General features: G+C 41.1%; 1 protein-coding gene and 1 non-coding gene across 2 annotated transcripts in view; both read left to right on the top strand.

Annotated features, from left to right (window-relative positions):
- VWA8 (von Willebrand factor A domain containing 8) overlaps positions 1-19,488 on the top strand; it is a 429,880-nt gene that overhangs the window by 395,937 nt on the left and 14,455 nt on the right. The window contains exons 41-42 of the mRNA XM_058276628.2: positions 12,222-12,347; positions 14,366-14,524. Of these exons, the coding sequence (XP_058132611.1) occupies positions 12,222-12,347; positions 14,366-14,524 (285 nt within the window). The remainder of the gene's footprint in view (positions 1-12,221; positions 12,348-14,365; positions 14,525-19,488) is intronic.
- LOC111763958 (U6 spliceosomal RNA) lies at positions 17,621-17,727 on the top strand. Its single transcript, XR_002796676.1, has one exon. It is a non-coding gene; the product is annotated as a U6 spliceosomal RNA (small nuclear RNA).

The following is a 19,488-nucleotide window of genomic DNA, read 5'->3' as shown; positions in this document are numbered from 1 at the left end:
GGGTTGTCGGAGGGACTAAACCAGGACACATGTTGTAGGCTCACTGATTTAGTTTCCTGGATTGCTCAAGAAAATGCCACACAATGGGCTGGCTTAAACAATGGGAGTTTATTGACTCTCAGTTTTGAGGCTAGGAAAAGTCCAAATATTTTTAATGACTGTCAAAATATTAAGAACCATGAAGTAAAGTTTTTTATCATCTCCACTATTTGTTATTTTATAAATACTGTATGAAAAATTTACCTTCAGTCAGCAAATCTTTTTTGTTTCTGTGATACAGATTAATAGCATAGGAAGTATATATTGGTTAGACATGAAATATTAAAATAATGGGAGCTGATATTTAATAAAAGAATCACTGACTCCAAATATCTTCAAACATCTATTTACCTTTATTCATTCACCCAACTATTTATTGATGATCATCTTTGTGCATTGTTCTGAAGAATTTATATACTTTCTACAAAAAATATAAGTGTTACTTAAGTCCTTCTAATCTCTGTTAAACAACTGCCAAAGGGATAATAAAAAAACAAAAAATTGGTTTGAGTGTAGAGGTTGTAGGTAAAGAAAGTTTGATTAACCATAGCTCAAATAAGTGAAGACTTAAAATTAATCAGAATGCTTTCAATGCTGAAATACAAGACAGTGTGACTCACCACAAATTTATTCATCTCATGTCCTCAGTGCTACAGATATGAGTATGTATACATGTATATCTTATATATGCAGTCAATCCTTATTATTAATGGATTCTATATTTGCAATTTGTCAACTTGCTGAAATTTATTTGTAACCCAAAAATCGATAACCACTACACTTTCACAGACATAGTAGAGCAGCAAAAATTTGAGTTGTCCAAAGTGCATATTCCCATATGAAGTAGAACAAGATGCTGTTCTGTGTTTTTGTTTCAGCTCTCATACTTAAACAAGTGTGCTTTTCACAGTTTTCCACACTTCTGTACTTTTTTTGGTGCTTTTGCTGCTTAAATGTCTCCCCAAGTGTAGTGCTGATGTGCTGTCTAGTGTTCCTAAGCACAAGAAGGCTGTGAGGTGCCTTACAGAGAAAATTCGTGTGTTAGATCAGCTTCGCTCAGGCAGGAGTACGGTGCTGTGGGCCTTGAGTTCAATGTTAATTAATCGACAAGATATGTTAAATAGGGTGTCTTTAAACAGAAACACACATAAAATGAGGTTATGTATTGATAGCGTGAGGAAAATGTTGTGACCAGAGGCCCACAGGAACCTGAGCGATAGTTCAGTATTTACTAGTTCAGTTTTTGTGGCAACTTTATGGAACATCCCTACTGCAAATAACAAGAATTGACTGTATATATATTTTAAAGGCTGTCTGGTTAACCAAGTATTTCCCAGAAGAGGAATTTACCAGAATACATCATTCTCTGAGCATTTCAGTTAGGCTAAGTGTTCTTTACTTGAAAGTATTAAAAGTGTATTTCTAATTCAGTCTAGCCTTTTATAGAATGAATTCTCATTAATATGAATTTATTGTGTATACAGAACAGATGGACATATTTAAAAGGATATTTTATTTCAGGTAATAGGTATTACAATAAAGAACATGTTTGGCCCTTTGAGATAAAGAAATAAACGCATATATTAAAATACAGTAGGACTAAACAAACAGTGAACTCTAAGAAAAAACAATGGACTATAGGTAATAGTACAGTTTTTCAAATGTGCTTTCACCAATTGTAACAAATGGTCCACACCTATGCAAGGTGTTGATAATAAGGAAATCCTGTATTTAATGCATGATTGTTCTGTAAAAACTCAACTTCTCTAATAAAGAAAAATATACGGTAGGAACATACTATTTAAAGAAGTATTTCATTGAATCCCATAAAATATAGAAACCTTTATACAGTCCAAACCAATAAATATTTCTTTTCCAGTCCTTAGTAAATTTGTAAAGCGCTCCCTTCCGGCCCATTAACCCCAAGAACGTTCATTCTGACAGACCTCTATCCATTTTGAGTCTCTAAGTAATCCTTGCCTGGCTGGTTAATTGAAAATAAATTATTAGCCCTTCTTTATCTGCAAGTTATATACTTGAAAACAAATGAACTGTGCTACTATTTTAGAAATGCTTTTATGCCTAGTAGTTCTGCATCAAAAGGCTGATACAGATTTTCACTTCTCAAGACTAAATAACTACTGGTGCATGTTACTAAAAGTATCAGTGACAAGCCACACCAAAAGTAATTCACTTATCTGCAAGCATAAGGCAGTATGTTGTACGTCCGCCAGAATGGCTTAAAAATTTTTTTTAAAAGAAAGAAACTGTCAATATCCAATATTGGTATGGATGTAAGCAAATAAAACCTTCATACATTGCTGATGGGAATGTAAATTGGGAAAACCACTTTGGAAAACTGTTCAGCAGTGTCTACTAAAACTGAACATATATCTGTACCCTGTGACTCAGCAATTCCTCCTATCAGAAATATGTACATATCTGCTCCAAAAGACATATTTGGAAATATTCATAAAAGCTCCAAACTGTAAACAGACCAGATGTCTAGCAGCAGATAACTAAACCAGGATACATTCATACAACAAAATACTACAGAAGTGGCAAGAGAATAAAGTACTGCTACACAGCAACATGAGTGATTCACAGAATTAATGTGGAACCCAGGAAACCAGGCACTAAAGAGTACAGATTGTATGATTCCATTTTTATAAAGTTAAAAAAAGGCAAACCTAAACTGTGATGACTGTAGCCAGAATCAAGGGTTAACTTGGCCGGGGAAGGGAGTCCAGAAGAGGCCACTGAGGCTCTGGTGCTTGCCGTAGTGTGGTCACTTTGTAAAATTTCATTAGCTCTGTCCTGAAGATTCCTGTACTTCATTATAAGAAGTATGTTCTACTTTAATTTTTCAAGTTTGCCAAAAAAGAAAGTATCAAATGTATTAGAAATGGCATATCCCTCTCACCCTAAATTTAACTAAATCTTTTTCTTTCACTGACATATATAATGGGAAACCTGGTCTTCAGGCTAGAAGGTATCTTAAGGGGTGACAAATATATATGGGAATGGAAGCAACATCAGCATAAGAAAATTATTGCCTAAAATCCTTAGGCCCTTACACGATGGTGAATCCAGAAACAGCAAACAAAATATTCTAAGGAAAAAGGAAATATTTTCCAATTCTATAACCTTTTTTTACCAAGGACAATAATAGGGACATGCTCCCTAAACAAGATACCCTTTTACCATTTTTATGAAACATTAACTTATTACCGTGTATACCAAAGAAAAATTCTACATCACTGTTGAATCAGTTGTTCACTAAACCTTTGGTGGGTTCTGACTCTATTGCTTCCTTTTTTTTTTTTTTTTTTAAGTCTTTTTATTTACTTCTCTCCCCCCACCACGTTATCTGCTGTCCGTGTCCATTTGCTGTGTGCTCTTGTGTCTGCTTGTCTTCTCTTTAGGCAGCACCAGAAACCAGTAATGGAATCCTCCCAGAATGGGAGAGAGGCACTCAATCTCTTGTGCCATCTCAGCTCCCTGGTCTGCTCTGTCTCTTATTGTTGAGTCATCTTGCTGCACCAGCTCTACACTCAGGCCAGCTCTCCACGTGGGCCAGCTCTCTGCTCGGGTCAGCTTGCCTTCACCAGGAGGCCCCAGGAATTGAACCCTGGACCTCCCATATGTAGGTGGGAGCCCAATCGCTTGAGCCACATCTGCTTCCCTCTATTGCTTCTTTTTTTTTTTCAATTTTTTTACTTTTTCTTTTAATTAGAGAAGTTCAAGGGTTACAGAAAAATCATGCAGAAAATACAAAGTTTTCATATACCACCCATCAAATGCACAAATTTCTCCATGATTCACAATTTGCATTAGTGTAGTACCTTTGATAAATTGATGAAGAATATTATGATTATACTATCAGCTATAGTCCATAGTTTACAATAGGGTTCACTCTTTGGGTTATTGAGTCCTATGTTGTTTTTCTACTTTTATTTAGTAAAATATATATAACTGAAAATACTCTCTGTTAACAACATTCAAATATATAGTTCAGTGGTGGTACTTACATTCACATTGTTGGCTACTGTTACCACCAGCCATAACCAGAACCCTTCTATCATCCCAAACAGAAATTCACACCAACTGAGTATTAACTCCCCATTCTCTATCCCCACCCCAGGCCTAGTAAAGAGTATTCCAGTTTCTGACTCTAATAAACCGCATATTTTAATTACTCCATATCAGTGAGATCATACAGTATTTGTCCTTTTGTGTCTGGCTTAATTCAGTCAACATGATGTCTCCAGGACTCATCCGTATTGTCACATGTAACAGGTATATATTTAAAAAATTGAAAGCAGGGACTTGAATATAACATATTTGTACTGAGATGTTCATAGTGGCATTATTTACAAAAGATGGAAGCACCTTAAGTGTCCATCAATAGATGAACGAATAAACAAATTGTTGTGTCTATTGCTTCTTACCTCTCATGCCTCTTCCCTTCACAGTCCCCAAATTCACGCACCACCATTCCTTCTTGTGCCTTTAGTATGCATGGCCGCCTCTGGACGCCGAGCACAGGCTTGCTCAGCCTGAATGACCAAATCTAGTTCTGGAGCATGTACCTGTGTTTCTCATAGCAGGTCTGAATTCCATGGCTCCTGAGAGTTTTCTCTTCATAAGTTCACCGTTTTTCACTGTGAAAGTATTACTTCCTTTGGCTACCTCTGCAAAAGAGAAGGCATGACAAGAGTAAGGTACAGATGTGGTTAAGGGTGAAGTAGGTTTGCAGGGACTTGACTTGGCCAAATTCCACTGAGCCAGAATTCCACCATTTGCCCTCGGTCCTTTGTACTGTCCCTGCAGACTCCCACGGAGGCTGTGAGGTTTTTCAACTTCTGTTGAGTGTCTTACATCCTCAACCATCAGACAGTTTCTTTCCTTACCTGCTCCCTTCACATCTTCTGTAGGATCCAATGCTTCAGAGCCATTGGGATATTTTTGAGGGTGGGCTTGGGATTGGGGGCTTTTGTTTTGTTTTGTTGGGTTGGGTTTTTCTGGACAGAGAGAAACCTTTCTATTCACAGGGAGAGCACTAGCCGTGACGCAGTTGGAGGCCCAGCCTCCAGTGGCCCGTGAGGGAATGCCAGCTAGCCCATTATTTTGGAATTCCAGTGAATACACTCGTATTGCGTGACAAATAATTCCCAGCAAAGGTTTTAGCTCCAAACAGAGTATCCTTTGTGTCACTGAGGCCATTAACCTGTCGCTCCGTTAATGTGATTCTAAACATTTTTGGACAACAGTGGAAAGGGGTAGAGGCTATGGAGTTAGACCTGGACTCCAAACCCCAGCTCTGCTGTTTACTAGCTTCACGATGGTAGGAAAGTGTCTGAATCCCCCTAGGACTTATCTCCTAGTACTATTGTGAGGACCAAAAGGAACATAAAGTACAAAAGTGGCAGAGACAATATCCTTTATTTAAGCTCGTCACTCCCAGGATAAACTCCAGACCTCTCCCTAGAGCTCAGTTTTAATCTAAGCATATGGGTTGGGGGAATCCCTGTATATTTTGTCAAACAATTATGGATGTACCATGCAGTCAAACATAAAATACCCGTGAACATTTAAGAAAACACATGATCTATTAAAGACATTTCGACCTTTTGGCAGGTGCTTTTCAAGCTATGCCCCAGACCTCTCTCCTCTGCCTTTTAAAATGACGAGGTGGGAAAGTTAGGGAAGCACTGTAAGTGCTCAGGAAATATGTATTATTGGGATTTTTTGTTTGTTTATTTTAATCGCTTTGGAGATGCAGCATGGTATGGTAGAAAGAGCCCGGGCATTTGGAGTGGAATAGCCCCTCTTACCTTCAACAAGGATCTCCATGGTGTGCCAGACTCTGCTGGACGCTGAGGAGACAGTCCCTGCACTCACCCTGCTACATCTGCCTTGCAAAGCAGGCTTTCACACTAATGAATATGTAATTGTGAACTGAGATAAATGCTATGAAAAGAAATGAACACGTTTCTCTAAAACCATGGAAAAAAGGAACCTCGCCTAGGCCACAGGGTCTAGGCAGCCTTCCCTGAGGAAGATTTGAGATAAGGCCTCAAGGATTCCTAGCAGGCAGCTGAGGCTGGGGGGCAGGGTTCCAGGTGGAGGGTACAGCTTGTTCAAAGGCCCTGTGGTAGGAAAGAGTGTCGTACCCTGAGGGAACTGAAAGCAGGCCAGAATGGCTGGAGCCCAGGCCTAGGGAGAGGGGCCGAGGATGAGCTGGAGAGATCAGACATGCTCAACTTTATCCTATCGGCAGAGAAGGCAACTGAAAGGTTTTATTCAGAGAAACCAAATGAGGAGACTTGGACTTTTTAAAGTTGCCCTCTAATTGAGGAGAAGAGTGGCTGAGAAGGAGATAGGAGTAAAGGTTGGGAAGCTGTTAAATCCAGGGCGGAGTGGCTGCTGGAAGCAAGAGTTGACCACAGCAGTGGAGAGACCAGGAGACTGCTGAGTTTTGGGAGGTGAGAGAGACTGACAGGGCTCTGACTTGGTGATGCCACTTAGAAAACGGCAGAACATCAGAGCAAGGGAAAATGGGGGGAAATACCAGGAGTTTGGTTGTGTGTGTGTGTGAGTTTGGTTTTTAATTCCACTGTTTAGGGACAGTACCCTTGGTCAAAGTTTTTCACCTCTCAGAACTTCACTGTCAACATCTCTGAAATGAGGATGGTACCATCTACTTTATAGAGAGTAATTATAGCAATTAAAGAAAATTATTATATGAGAGCCAAGCGCAGTAAGTATTCTTTAAATGATAGTACTTTAAAATGTACTTTTAAATGATAGTGCTTTCTTTCAACCCTATTTAAGGATATGTTTATGTGTTTAGAGAAAAATAACAACATACTTAACTTTTCCATGCTGGGCATTAATCTTGGTGTTTTTCTCCCCAGTATGTTTTCCAATTATTTTTCATCCTTTTTGGTTCAATTCTGAAATAATCAGCTCCAACCAAGAGAAAGGCCCTTCTTACAGACAGCTGACACCACAGCATCCTCTGAAAGCATAAAAAGGTTTTCCAACTGCTTCTTAAGCATACTTTTAATTATTGAAATTTTGTCTTTGAACATTTCACAGAATTTCAGTGTGACAGAGCTTAAATTTGAGCTTGAAAAAAAAAAGCAAATCTGATTTCTGTTCTCTAGGGAATGCCAGAATATAATCCAGCTCTCTGAGACTGTTTTGGTAGTTCCTAGCACAGTAGACTAACGAGGGAGATATGCTATCAAATAGCTTTTTGTGGCATGTAATACAAAAACAAACTGAAGATTCAAATGCTGATCAGAAATCGATATTGTCTTAGTCCACTAGGCTACGATGACCAGGACTACACTGGCTGGCTGAAACAAGAGGGATTTATTGCCTCATGGTTTTGGAGGCTAAAAGACCAACACCAGGGTATTGACAAGCCAAGCTTTCTCCCGGTGTCTGCAGGGTTCCGGCAGTCCTCCATCACCTGGCACTCTCACTCTCGCTGTCCTTGGTGTCTGCTCCTCTGGTTTCTGCTGACTTCTGACCTCTGCGTCTGTTCAATTTCCTTTGCTTCTAAGGATTTCAGCCATATTGGATTAAGGCCCACCCTCATTCCATATGGCCACACCTTCATCAATAATAACATCTTTAAAGGTCCTATTTACAAATGGATTCACACCCGTAGAAGCATGGATTAAGACTTGAACATGTCTTTGGTGTGGGGCATGATTCCATCGCCAAGAGATATCAATAAGGCAGACTTCACCAGGCTTTTGTAAGGACTTAATATTTGTTCACTTAATTGTCTTGAAGAGCTGCCTCAAAATAAAGTAACTTTGAAAGTTAACTAGAGCTAGTCAGTAAGATTTCTCTCACACAAACCTACTAAAGAGAATCAAATAAAAATGTCATTCTTCTGATAAATATTAAATGCAGTAGGATAGTTTAGTAAAATATCGGAATATCCAAAATAGTAAAACATAATTACTCCGGATTGCTTTATTGGAGTGGGATTTATTTGGAGGATAACTCACTAAACATTTATATAGTAATACTTTTATCCAATTGATATGAAGCAGTTGACTGTGTCATTCTCTGGCCATCTTAAATTTAAAACTTAGAAGTACAAAATAGCATGGTGGAAAGTTTTCCAAGATATGACTTTTAGTTAATTTTGTTGCCATTTCTTATGGTCCAATATTTGTTTCTATGGTTTTACCTAATTATGGCATTTGTTTGTTTGTTTGTTTTTGAAATACTAGAGACAGGGATTGAAACCAGGACCTCATATGTGGGAAGAGTTTCTTCATTTGTTTTGGTTGTTGTTTGTTTTTGTTTTGTTTTTGTTTTTGTTTTTCAGGAGGCAAAAGGAACAGAACCTAGGACCTCCCATGTGGGAGGCAGGCACTCAACCACTTGAGCCCTATCCATCCCCCTAATTATGTTTCAATGCTTATTAATATTCTCTTCAGATACTCTTCAAAAATATTTTTATATGTACTATAGGCACTCATCTGCCAATATAAATAATTAACTCTATTACAAATAGTAATGTCCTGAATGTTTCTAGTATAATTGTGCTTCATATTTCCTGTACCTGGCTCTATCCCAATATGGAGAGCAATATGAGTTTAGAAGACCTGTTTGGGAGATTTGATTTGATTTGATTTTTTTAAAGATTATTTATTTCTCTCCCCTTCCCCCCACCCCACCCCGGTTGTCTGTTCTCTGTGTCTATTTGCTACATCTTCATTTTGTCCACTTCTGTTGTTGCCAGTGGCATGGGAATCTGTGTTTCTTTTTGTTGCATCATCTTGTTGTGTCAGCTCTCTGTGTATGCAGGACCATCCCTGGGCAGGCTGCACTTTCTTTCACGCTGGGCGGCTCTCCTTATGGGGTGCACTCCTTGTACATGGGGCTCCCCTACATAGGGGACACCCCTGCGTGGCAGGGCACTCCTTGCACACATCAGCACTGCGCATGGGCCAGCTCCACAGGGGTCAAGGAGGCCCGGGGTTTGAACCGCAGACCTGTTTGGGAGATTTTAGTATCCCCAAAACTCCAGTTGTGAAGTGAAAGATTTTCATCAAGTAACATATCTGCTGGGCCCTAGATATTTTGTGTTTTTTTTGAGTGTTGATGTTGAGGCAGAGAGGATGAAGATTGAGGAGTAAAGACAGATTTCCTGTAACAAAATGTCCATCTGAGTCTTTGAATTTGCTTAATATGAATAGTAAACTAGCTTAATATAAAGTTTATTAAGACTAACATCAAAATAGATGAAACAAACTGTTTTCCTACGGAATTATTTTTCCCATAATTTGTTGCTTCTTATAGATTTATCAGGCAATTCACCAATTTCTATTTTCGAGGAATAGGTTTACTAGCGAAAAACACATCTTCAAAGTCACTGTCCTATATCAAATTATTTCTGGAAGTGTAAGTCAGCCAAAGAGGTGCTGATGCAAAATACCAGAAAATCGGTTTTTATGCAGGGTATTTATTTGGGGTGGAAGCTTACAATTACCAGGTCATAAATCATAAGTTACTTCCCTCACCAAAGTTTTTTGCCATGTGTTAGAACAAGATGGCTGCAAATGTCTACCTGGGTTCAAGCTTCCTGGGTTCCTCTCTTCTCAGGGCTTGCCTCTCTCTGGGCTCAGCTGCTCATTCTCTGGTCTCTATAGCTGCAAACTATCAGGCAAATGGGCTCGTCTTTCTTCCAGGGCCTTCTCTCTTTCCTCATGACCAAGCTCCTCTGTGTGCTTACTTTCCGGGGCTCCAGCTCAACACTCCAGCATCAAAAACTTCAACCTCCCTTCTCTGTGGTACGGTTTTTCTGTGAGTCCTACTGACATGGCCCCATCAAAGCCTTAATCATTATTTATTTAGTCAAGTAAAGGTCAAACCTCTGAATCCAATACACTAATATGCCCAGAGGAAAAGACCGGTTTACAAACATAGTCCAATATTGCTTTTTGGAACCCATCAATAATATCAAACTGCTACAAGAGGAAGCAGTTTCAATTTATTTCAGAAAGTCTTACTGTCCTTACCATTCATTAAGTGATATAATCAGGAAGAGGCATAAGGTAAAAACAAGTTGGGAAATCATTCTCTAAATACTGGTGATTTTCATTGCCGTGGTTCTTTTCCACTGCAGTGCTGAAAGTATCCCTGATTAATAAGCCATACAGCAGCAAGCAAGGTTGGTGAGGAGTCCTCAGGGTCATTGTCTTGCTAGTGCATTTATGAACTTTAGAAATCAATGCTTAATGATAATACTGTGGCACGGCTGTTATGTGACATATCTTGTAATCTCTTTCTAGTCTAATCCCATATTCCTCTTAAACCAAGAATCCAACCTTCTATGCAACTTTTAATGGCAATGAACCACTGCCACCATGTTCTATTTTACTTTCTTCAGTGCTTATTTACTCAGACTACACCTCTCTGGGAAAATCTGTACTCATTTATGAAAGGCATCAGAAGTCAGAGCTCTACAGTTGATAACTCCAAGAGGCATAGGCTCTCAGAATCAAAACGTACCTAAATGGTCATCTACAAGAGTGTTTCCCAGCAAAAATTATCCTGGAAGCCTGAAGAATTAAATAACCCGAGATACCAGGATGACGGAAAGAAAGAGAGGAGCCCGGTCTCACTCAATGTGGCAGGGGTTGGGGCTGGGAAGGACAGCACTGTGTGGGTCAAGGTTATCTGATCCACCAACCAGTGGGAAAGAAGCCTAGAAGGCTGAGCTCTCCTCTGCCTCCTACCACCTGTAGCTGCACATCTTATAAGCTTTTACATGATAGCAACGCTCCAGTGAGCCCCACTTTCCAGTGAAATCAAAGGGTTCTTACCAAGAACACATCAGCAAAGAACACACTCCCAGAGACTACATATAAGTAGTTCCTGGAATTACCACCTACCCAAATTATTATTTTTATGTTGGCTTAGGAATTTCCCTCTCTATTTCATGGTCACATTAATTCATCTGTATTCAAACGTGATCATTATGCACTTATTTGTGGCAAGGATACCAGGAATAGGAAACAAGATGTATAGTAATACCCAGAGTTACATTGTGGGAAGCTGCCTGATGCTTCAGTTTGTATATTCCATGCAATGCTATCACCCAGCCACCTCTAATGTAAAATGAGGGAATCGGCTTAAAGTAATGTGGATTTAGTTGGCCATAATTTATTTCACATGATGATGATGATGATGATGATGATGATGATGATGATACTAACATATTGCCAGGCCCTTTGTCAACCCATTCCATGTAATGTCTCATTTACTCTTCACAAAAAGTCACCAGCATAGATGCTAGTGTTTCTTCATTTAACAGATGAGGAAACTGAGCTGCGAACAAGGTAAGTAACGGTGCCTGAGGCACGTAACTGATGAGGGGAGGATTAGAACCTGAGCAAATGATTTTACCAGCTACTCTATTTTGCATGCATAAACTAATTTTAGCTCTTCTAACTATCTCAATGTAAATATAGTCCTCTGGCTATAGTAAACATGTCTTGATTGGAATATTTATAGTTCTTTATCATTTAACTACCATCTCAGTCCAACTGGCAGAGTTGTACGCTATTGTGTGAAAGTATTATGTGGAGATACTTTTAGTAAAGTGATTTAGAAGATTTCTGAATATAGAAATGTTCATGTGCTATGATTTTCAGCTGTTTCCATTTGCACAAGTCACGGAGAACTTGAATAACAAATTATTTTCCCAAAGGAAGAGGTGTGAAAATCATGTTTTCTCTGTACTTGCAGACAGTGTTAACAAGTCCAAGCTAATTATTTTGTTACCTAATAAATTTTCTAACAGTACTGTGACAGAAAATCCATAAGACATGGATTTCCACTACATTTCCAAATATTGCGTATTTCTCCAGGGGTTCATTTGCATACTGTTTTCCCTTTGATAAGTGCTTTAAGTGAGTTCATTCTAATATTCCATATGTTAAAACGATAAAACTGACAGAATCCACACAAAGGGCATTTCTTTGTCAGCAGAGCAGATAACAGTTCATTTATGAAACTGTTCATGCAGAGCCATCAGTAATTGAAAAGATCCTGTGTGTGTTTCGCATTATTAATGCATAAAGTGTGCCCAAAACCCTGTAAAACTAATTAAAATAAGGACTTGTGTGTGTATGTCTTTGTAGGCTAAAGGTAAAGAAAGACAGTGGCTAAGACACCAAGCTACTGGGGAACTGGATGATGCCAAGATCATTGATGGGCTGACTGGAGAGAAAGCCATCTACAAACGTCGGGGCGAGCTAGAGCCACAAGTAAGTAATGGTGAGCTCCTGGCCTCCGATCTCATAGCACAGCCTTCTTTACAGAAAACTGCTTTCTTGAGTTGCTGTCTTTGTCAAAACACCATAACTCTGAACATGGCAACCAAGGAAAGCATTACCGAGGAAAAAAATTATGACAAAAACACATATCCTACTATTTACTGTATGAGTTAGGATCCCAGCAAGAAACACAGCATGCTCAAGTTGGGTAATTTAAGGAACATTTAATAAAAGACTATTTATAAAGGTAAGGGTGGATATTAGGAGAACCAAACACAGGCAGTGCACTATCCCCAGGGCTAGCTGCTGCCCAAATATGAGCCACCCATAGGCCTGAGGGCAACGGCGAGAAGGTAGTTTGCAGAAGAAATACCTGACTGGAGCTGTGGCCTTCAGAAGAGGGGGGCCAACCCATGGCTAGAGCAGAGAGGGCGCTGAGGGAGTAAAGCGACAGCCTCACCCTCTGGCTGGCCAGCGCCTCCCGTCAGCAGAACCCACTGGATGCCAGCTGTGGAGGGAGCGGTCAGTGCCACCCACAAGACCAGCTGCCCAGCACAGAGCAGGCTGTGCTAGAGGGCAGCTGAAGACCCCCGGCACATCTGTTAATCCCAGAAGGTTGTTCAGGTGAAAATGCTAGAACAGTCTTACGGTTTTTCACCTGTTCCCTCTGTTACTCTGAAGATCTCTGTCAATCATACAAAAAGTTTCTAAGAAACTTTTTAGAAAATAAGGAATTCTCCCTTCAATAACTCTAATTGTGGTTATTTAAAATTAGGCCATAATTTTGAAAATATTTGCAATACAATGCCCTCCTCCCTCCCAAAATTGCAAGAAGGGGAAACGTTTAGTCCCTTAGAGAAATGTATGGTTTCTTATATCCCTGAATAACCACATTCGCTGAGTAGCCCCCGGGAGCTGGGCGTGCAGGGCCTGGGGGACAGAGAGCAGGTCATTTACCCCATTTCAGTGTTTACTCAGAGAAGATCTGTTAGTAATTTGGAGAGTTCTTATTCCTGTGACACTGCTATGAGTCAACAACTACTTTCTTTCCTGACTCATTGTGGTCAACAAATTGCTTAGATGCATCTGAAATTGCGGGTAGTCATGGAAGCATACGTGGCACTGTTCTTAATTTAAGCAGCCTCCACATGTTTTTAAGAAATATTATGAATTTGTCTCAAACCATTAAACTCTAATACCCAGAATCTTTTCTTGCAAATACTAACTCTACTTATTTAATTTCCTACATGTCACCAAGTACATAATAACAGAATTATCTGATATTTTTCTTCCTTTTAAAAAAAACGGTATGTTTTTCTTTAAATTCTGCAAATCGGCAGGCATGAGGTCAGAATCAAACTGAATCTCCTGAGAGTTGTACATTTGAATTGACAGTTGCTGCCAGAGAGCAGCTAGTTACCACTTTCATGCCTTTACCTGCCAAGAAAAGAAAAGTAGTAGTTCAGTAACTGGAAGGAAGAGAAAGTTGAATGCTTACTAAAGGCAAAAGATGTTTTTTATAAGTATTTTCCTTAGGTTCTTTGCCAGACCCTGACGTTTCTTGTAGCCTACCTTCAGGTTGTTATGCAACCAGTACAAGTAAAACTGATGGTGTTTTTCCCTCCAAAATAATACGGTCTGTTGCTAGAGTCCCTGACCCTGGGGCATGAAATGACTATGACAATTTGGGGTTTATGTCTTTTCCAATTCTCATGTTTAAGAAGACATCTGCCTCCATGAGGCACCTTTACTAGACTAGGTTGGGCCCCTTGAGAGGATCATGTTCAAAGTCTTTCCCACGTGGTCCTGACTTCCAGCAGAAGTCTGTAGTTTCATTTACTCAAACAGCCCGTGGACGCTTTTCCACCTGCCAGGACAGCCAGGTGCAGTGCCGAGCCCCCTGCGATCTGCCCGCCGTGGCCGGCACCCTGGGCCTGTGTGAGAGCACAGGCCGGCCTCCAGGGGCAGCTCTCCGGTTCACAGCGCTCTCCTGTTGCTCCCTTCCTCAGCTGGGCAGCCCACAGCAGAAGCCCAAGCGGCTGCGCCTGGTGGTGGATGTGTCCGGCAGCATGTACCGCTTCAACGGGGTGGACGGCCGGCTCGAGCGCTCCATGGAGGCCGTGTGTATGGTCATGGAGGCCTTTGAGAACTATGAGGAGAAGTTCAAGGTAACCGCATGCACTAAGGACGGTGAGAGGCGGCACTGACCACATCTGCCAAGGGTCAGCCCCAAGTTAGGGGACACTGATGGGTCTTTGAATGCAGGCTCTACCCAGAGTGGACACAAATCCTCATCCTCTCAGTCTGTAGCTCATTAGAGAAAACAACCCTTTTTTTAAAATCTACTCTGATAATGAGAAAACGATAAGGCCTTAATTTAAAGAACCAATGACTACAGAAGGAAACATGCGCTTTACATGTTTCATAGTGCTAGCCATGTTAGAAAGAGCACAGCCACTTGGACACACCCTAAGTCTGCAGCCCAGACTGCTCAGCGCCTCCTGTCATCGCTGCCCCCTACCCACCTGCTCTTGCTCCACTACCAACCAGGCAGCCCCCAGCCTCATTGTTGACAGAGCACATTGTTCTCAGCATTGCTGTAGCTTTCCCCTCAGGTGAGGATCACACAGCAGTGGGTGCTGCCAGCCCACAGTGAAGTTTATGACCCTGGGAGGAATGCAACCTGCCATTTCAGTTATTTCTATTTTGCTCTTGCTCGGCTTTCTATACACCCTCCGTTTTAGAGATCTGAGCTTAGAGAAGAGATTCCCCTGAATTGCCTTCTTACTCTCCAATGTGAGCCCATAAATCCACCCTTACTACCCACACAGAGCACCTATCTTGAACACAATTACAAGACGTCAAAGTGTTATCAAAAGTTCAGTGGAGAGAGATGATATTTGTGGAAACCTGCTTAACGGACACATATTCCGTACATACGTATCTGAGATTTTATCCTTGAACAAAGGTGCCTGTCCTCGAAACAGGCAGTCTTGGATCATTTTAGCTTGACAATCTACCTGCACCCTGGGATTGCTTTCCCGAGTCCTGTCACCATGTTATGATGGGTACAAGCAGCAGACTGATGAGACCCAGCTCCTCCCTAACTTCAGGCCCAGTGTTAAGAAACTGCCGCCTGAATCTCCCAGGGTCCCCTGTATCCCTCTCTACATGAGAAACTCCTTGGAAACTTAGTGGTAGGAAAAGGACAGGGTAAGTCATGACTGTTATGGGACCCAGGCTCCGTGCAGGATACAAATACGACAAAGGCATGGGCTCTGCGCGGGGAGGAGCTCGTTCCCCTGGGGATTGGTGAAGCCCTGCCCCTGCTGACGATCCCCTCCTGGCTTTGGTCTTCAGATATAAGTTTTTCCTGATTGTGATTTTTCACTTTTTTTATGTTCTATGGGTTTATTTTTAAAAAACACTTATTTTGACAATATTTTAGATCCTTTTTAGTCAAAGTAGAGTGTAACTAATTTTACAGTCACTTGGACCACTGATGACCAATGGATGGTTAAACATTCTATCAGCATTAATACCAGTGTGCCACATAAAGTTTTAAAATCTTTGGGTTCTGCTAATATTTGAACCAGCCCATCCGCCTCCCTGTGCATCCTGAAGGCCAGTGATCCTCAGCTCACTTTGAGTTACAGGGCGATCTTGATCCATTGCAGGCCACAGGAAACATACCACTAGGTTCATAGCTGTCGAGAATAGAATTTCCAGTTAGAAAGAGGATGTTTACGTCTTTGAGAGCAGACCTACTCTAATGAGTAAAGCTCCTTCTTCCAGGACTTTTTAGAGAAGATTTGTTAGGAGTTGACAAAAACTGATGGACAGCTTTCCTAGAGGACTACACAAAGGGCAGAAGGGGGCAAAGCTAGCAGGGCCCCACTCCAACAGCCTCTAGGTAGCCGGCGCAATTTTCACAATGCGTTCAATGCCCACGTTGTCTCTCCCTTGTGGGGTGTAGAGAGAGACGCATATTTGCCCAAACCATACTATTAAAAGTCTGTAATCTGGAAGAACTGTTAATGAAACTGAATATGCCACACAGAAAAAGAAGAGACTCAAGGAAATGAGCATTTCACAAGATATGACTATGTTCATGTTCATGAGATATCTGCTTGGTTTTTAATTGACAGTTATACACCCACCTAGTACCTTACGTTACCATATTAAATTCAACAAAATTACAAACATTAATTAAATGCTTGCAAAAAAGCAGAGTACTTTGCTGAGTACAGAGTTCCTTGCCATCCTTGAGCTTGTAGTGTAGCAAGGGAGACACATAAAAACTACTAATTTCGATAGACAATTTGATGAGGAATGGCCAGTTCTCAGGGTGCACCTCTCCCTTTTGAGCACCACGCTGAAAGCAGCATTTTGCTGTTAATTCTCTTCCATTGCCACAACAATGAAAGAAGAATTTTCTCAGTCTTTATCAGTAAAACCACAGATATGTTGAAAAGAGAACCATAGTAATATATGACCAACAAATCCCGGTGAAATTATAGCAAGAGACCAAGATTAAAAAAAAAAAAACTTCAAGGCTTGAAGTAGCTTATTGGTTTTTATGCTATTAAATTTTTTGCAAGCATTATATTAATGATTTTGTTCATTTTCTTGCACTTAAAAACGTACCCCTACTTTCACTACAGTTCCTTTAGAACGTTTTCTAAGGCCATGGTAAGTCCTATGAAACTAGTATACCAAAATCTTTCCTACAGGAGAAGACTTTATTAACACTTCACACAAGCTCTTTGAGCCTCTGTTAGGAAAAGTGGGGTCAGGGGCCCCTCAAGAGAGGCTCCCGCTGGTCTGGAGCCACGCGTCCTGCGCGGTCCCCTCTCGTCCTCAAGAACGCGGGCCACTTCACAAGCCGTTTACCCCACCTTCTTCCATGGACAGGAGATCGAGACCAGAAACCCTGAAAGCTTTTGCCAGAGTCGGGCGGCTAGTCGGAGACAGAATGGGATGGAACCCAGGACTGTTTGTTTTTCCTTTTGTGTTGTTTCCTTTTTGTTTTGTTTTTTAAGCTTTCCCCCGCGCTCCATAAGTCTTTTATTTTGAAAAATATTTAAACCTACCAAAAAGTTGAAAGGACAGTAAAATGCGCACACATACGCCTTCACTTAGATTCACCAGTTGTTAACACTTTGCCTTATTTGCTTAATGTTTCTCCCTAAATGTTTTTTTCCCCCACTGAATCATTTGAAAATAAATTATAAACATCACAATACTTCCAATACTTCAGTCTGGTGCTCGCTTTGGCAGCACATATACTAAAATTGGAATGATACAGAGAAGATTAGCATGGCCCCTGCGCAAGGATGGCACGCAAATTCGTGAAGTGTTCCATATTTTTGGGGACCTCATATATTTTTAATGTAACATAATGTACATTTTTTTAATGTAACGTAACAAAAAAATAAAGACAAAAAAAAATACTTCAGTCTGCATCTCCTAAGAATAAGGACATTCTCTTACACAATCTCAATAGCATTATCACACCTAAGAAAATTGTCAATAATTCCACGAATGTCCTCTAATATTTAGTCCAAATTCAACATTCTCAACTGTCCCCAAAATGTCTTTTTAGTTGTTTTTCCCCCACGACCCAGGATCCAGTCAAGGTCCATACCTGCTTTTGGCTTGTGATGTCTCTTTAATCTCTTCTAATCTGAAACAGCCCCCTTCCCTACCACTAGCTTTTCTTGACGTTCACTTTCCTGACAGAACAGATCAGTTTCCTTGTAGACTGTCCCTCATTCTGGATTTGTTGTTTTCTCGTGGTGCCATTGACTCATCCTGGCAACCCCTATATTCCCAGACTCCTCACAGCTCTCCTCCCATACCTGGCGCATTAGAGGTTTTGTGTCTCTCCCACATTCACAGAATGGCTGCCCACACAGCTGCGAGTTGAGTGGAGACAGGCTCCCCAGCCTCTGCCGGGGCTCTCCAGCCTTCTCTCTAGAGAGAGGGAAGGAAGTGGGATGGAGCCTACTTAGACTCTGCGTGGCCCTTTTCTGTTTATAATGACATGTTTGGGGAGATGGGAAACAGGTGCACTCAGTACAAAATGTAATGGTACAAAAAGAAATAAATGAAAAACCTCTGCCCGCCCTCTCTCTCAGCTCCCAGTTCCCTTCTCTTGTTCAGCCACCGTTAGTGGATCTTTTGGTGTCTTCTCAGAGGTATTTACACATTTGCATGTGTATTTATATGTATGTGTGTATGTGTGGATACATTAACCCAGTGCAGTCCGTTCTGTATCTTCATGTTACATGATCATATTCAACTCATTTAATCCCTCTGTACTTTCATTTTCCCATTTGTAAAGGAGGCTTAAGGCCTAGAGATGAATAAGTAATCCAAGTATGTCATTTACTCAGCAAACATAAATGATGCATGAATACAAACCACAGTTTTAGGAGCTGCTAGTGAAAATTTTATATTCCGTTGCTCAGGATGACCTCACTGCCGCGTCTTGAGGAATTCAGCAGCGCTCAGACTTCCCACCCACCCCAGTTCCAGACGGTTCTTAATGTCGTCTTCCGGCTTTATCCCTCGGCTGTAAAGGCGTCTAGTCCACTTGTGCTCTGAAAGCTTTGGGAGCCTGGCCTAGTCTGGTGATCTGAATTCTTCCCTGAAACCTCTCTCTTGGCTTCTGCTTTGTGTTTTGTTTGGCTTGGCCTCAGCTCCCGAGACCCTCAGAGGCACTTCTCCTTATGTGGGGGTGGCGTCCCTGCAAAGCCCAGGTCCAGGGGGCTCATCTGGAGTCAGTCTCCACTTTTTGTTCCAGATTAGCATGACACAGGCCAAAGCACGGAGACCCTGGAGCCAGCATCCCTGAAAAGGAAAAGTAATTCAGTGGCAGGGTACATTTCAAAGCAATTGGAGTTTTGTGGGGTTTTTTTAAGATTTATTTTATTTTTATTTATTTCTCTCCCCTTTCCCTCCACCCCTCCGCCCCGGTTGTCTATTCTCTGTGTCCATTTGCTGCATCTTCTCCTTTGTCCGCTTCTGTTGTTGTCAGTGGCACGGGAATCTGTGTTTCTCTTTGTTGCGTCATCTTGCTGTGTCAGCTCTCCGTGTGCGGCGCCAGTCCTGGGCAGGCTGCACTTTC

Source organism: Dasypus novemcinctus, chromosome 15 (assembly GCF_030445035.2).
Source record: "Dasypus novemcinctus isolate mDasNov1 chromosome 15, mDasNov1.1.hap2, whole genome shotgun sequence".
NCBI classification, from domain to species: domain Eukaryota; kingdom Metazoa; phylum Chordata; class Mammalia; order Cingulata; family Dasypodidae; genus Dasypus; species Dasypus novemcinctus.
Note: the sequence above shows the minus strand (reverse complement) of the source record. Positions and strands in the feature narration are given on the sequence as shown.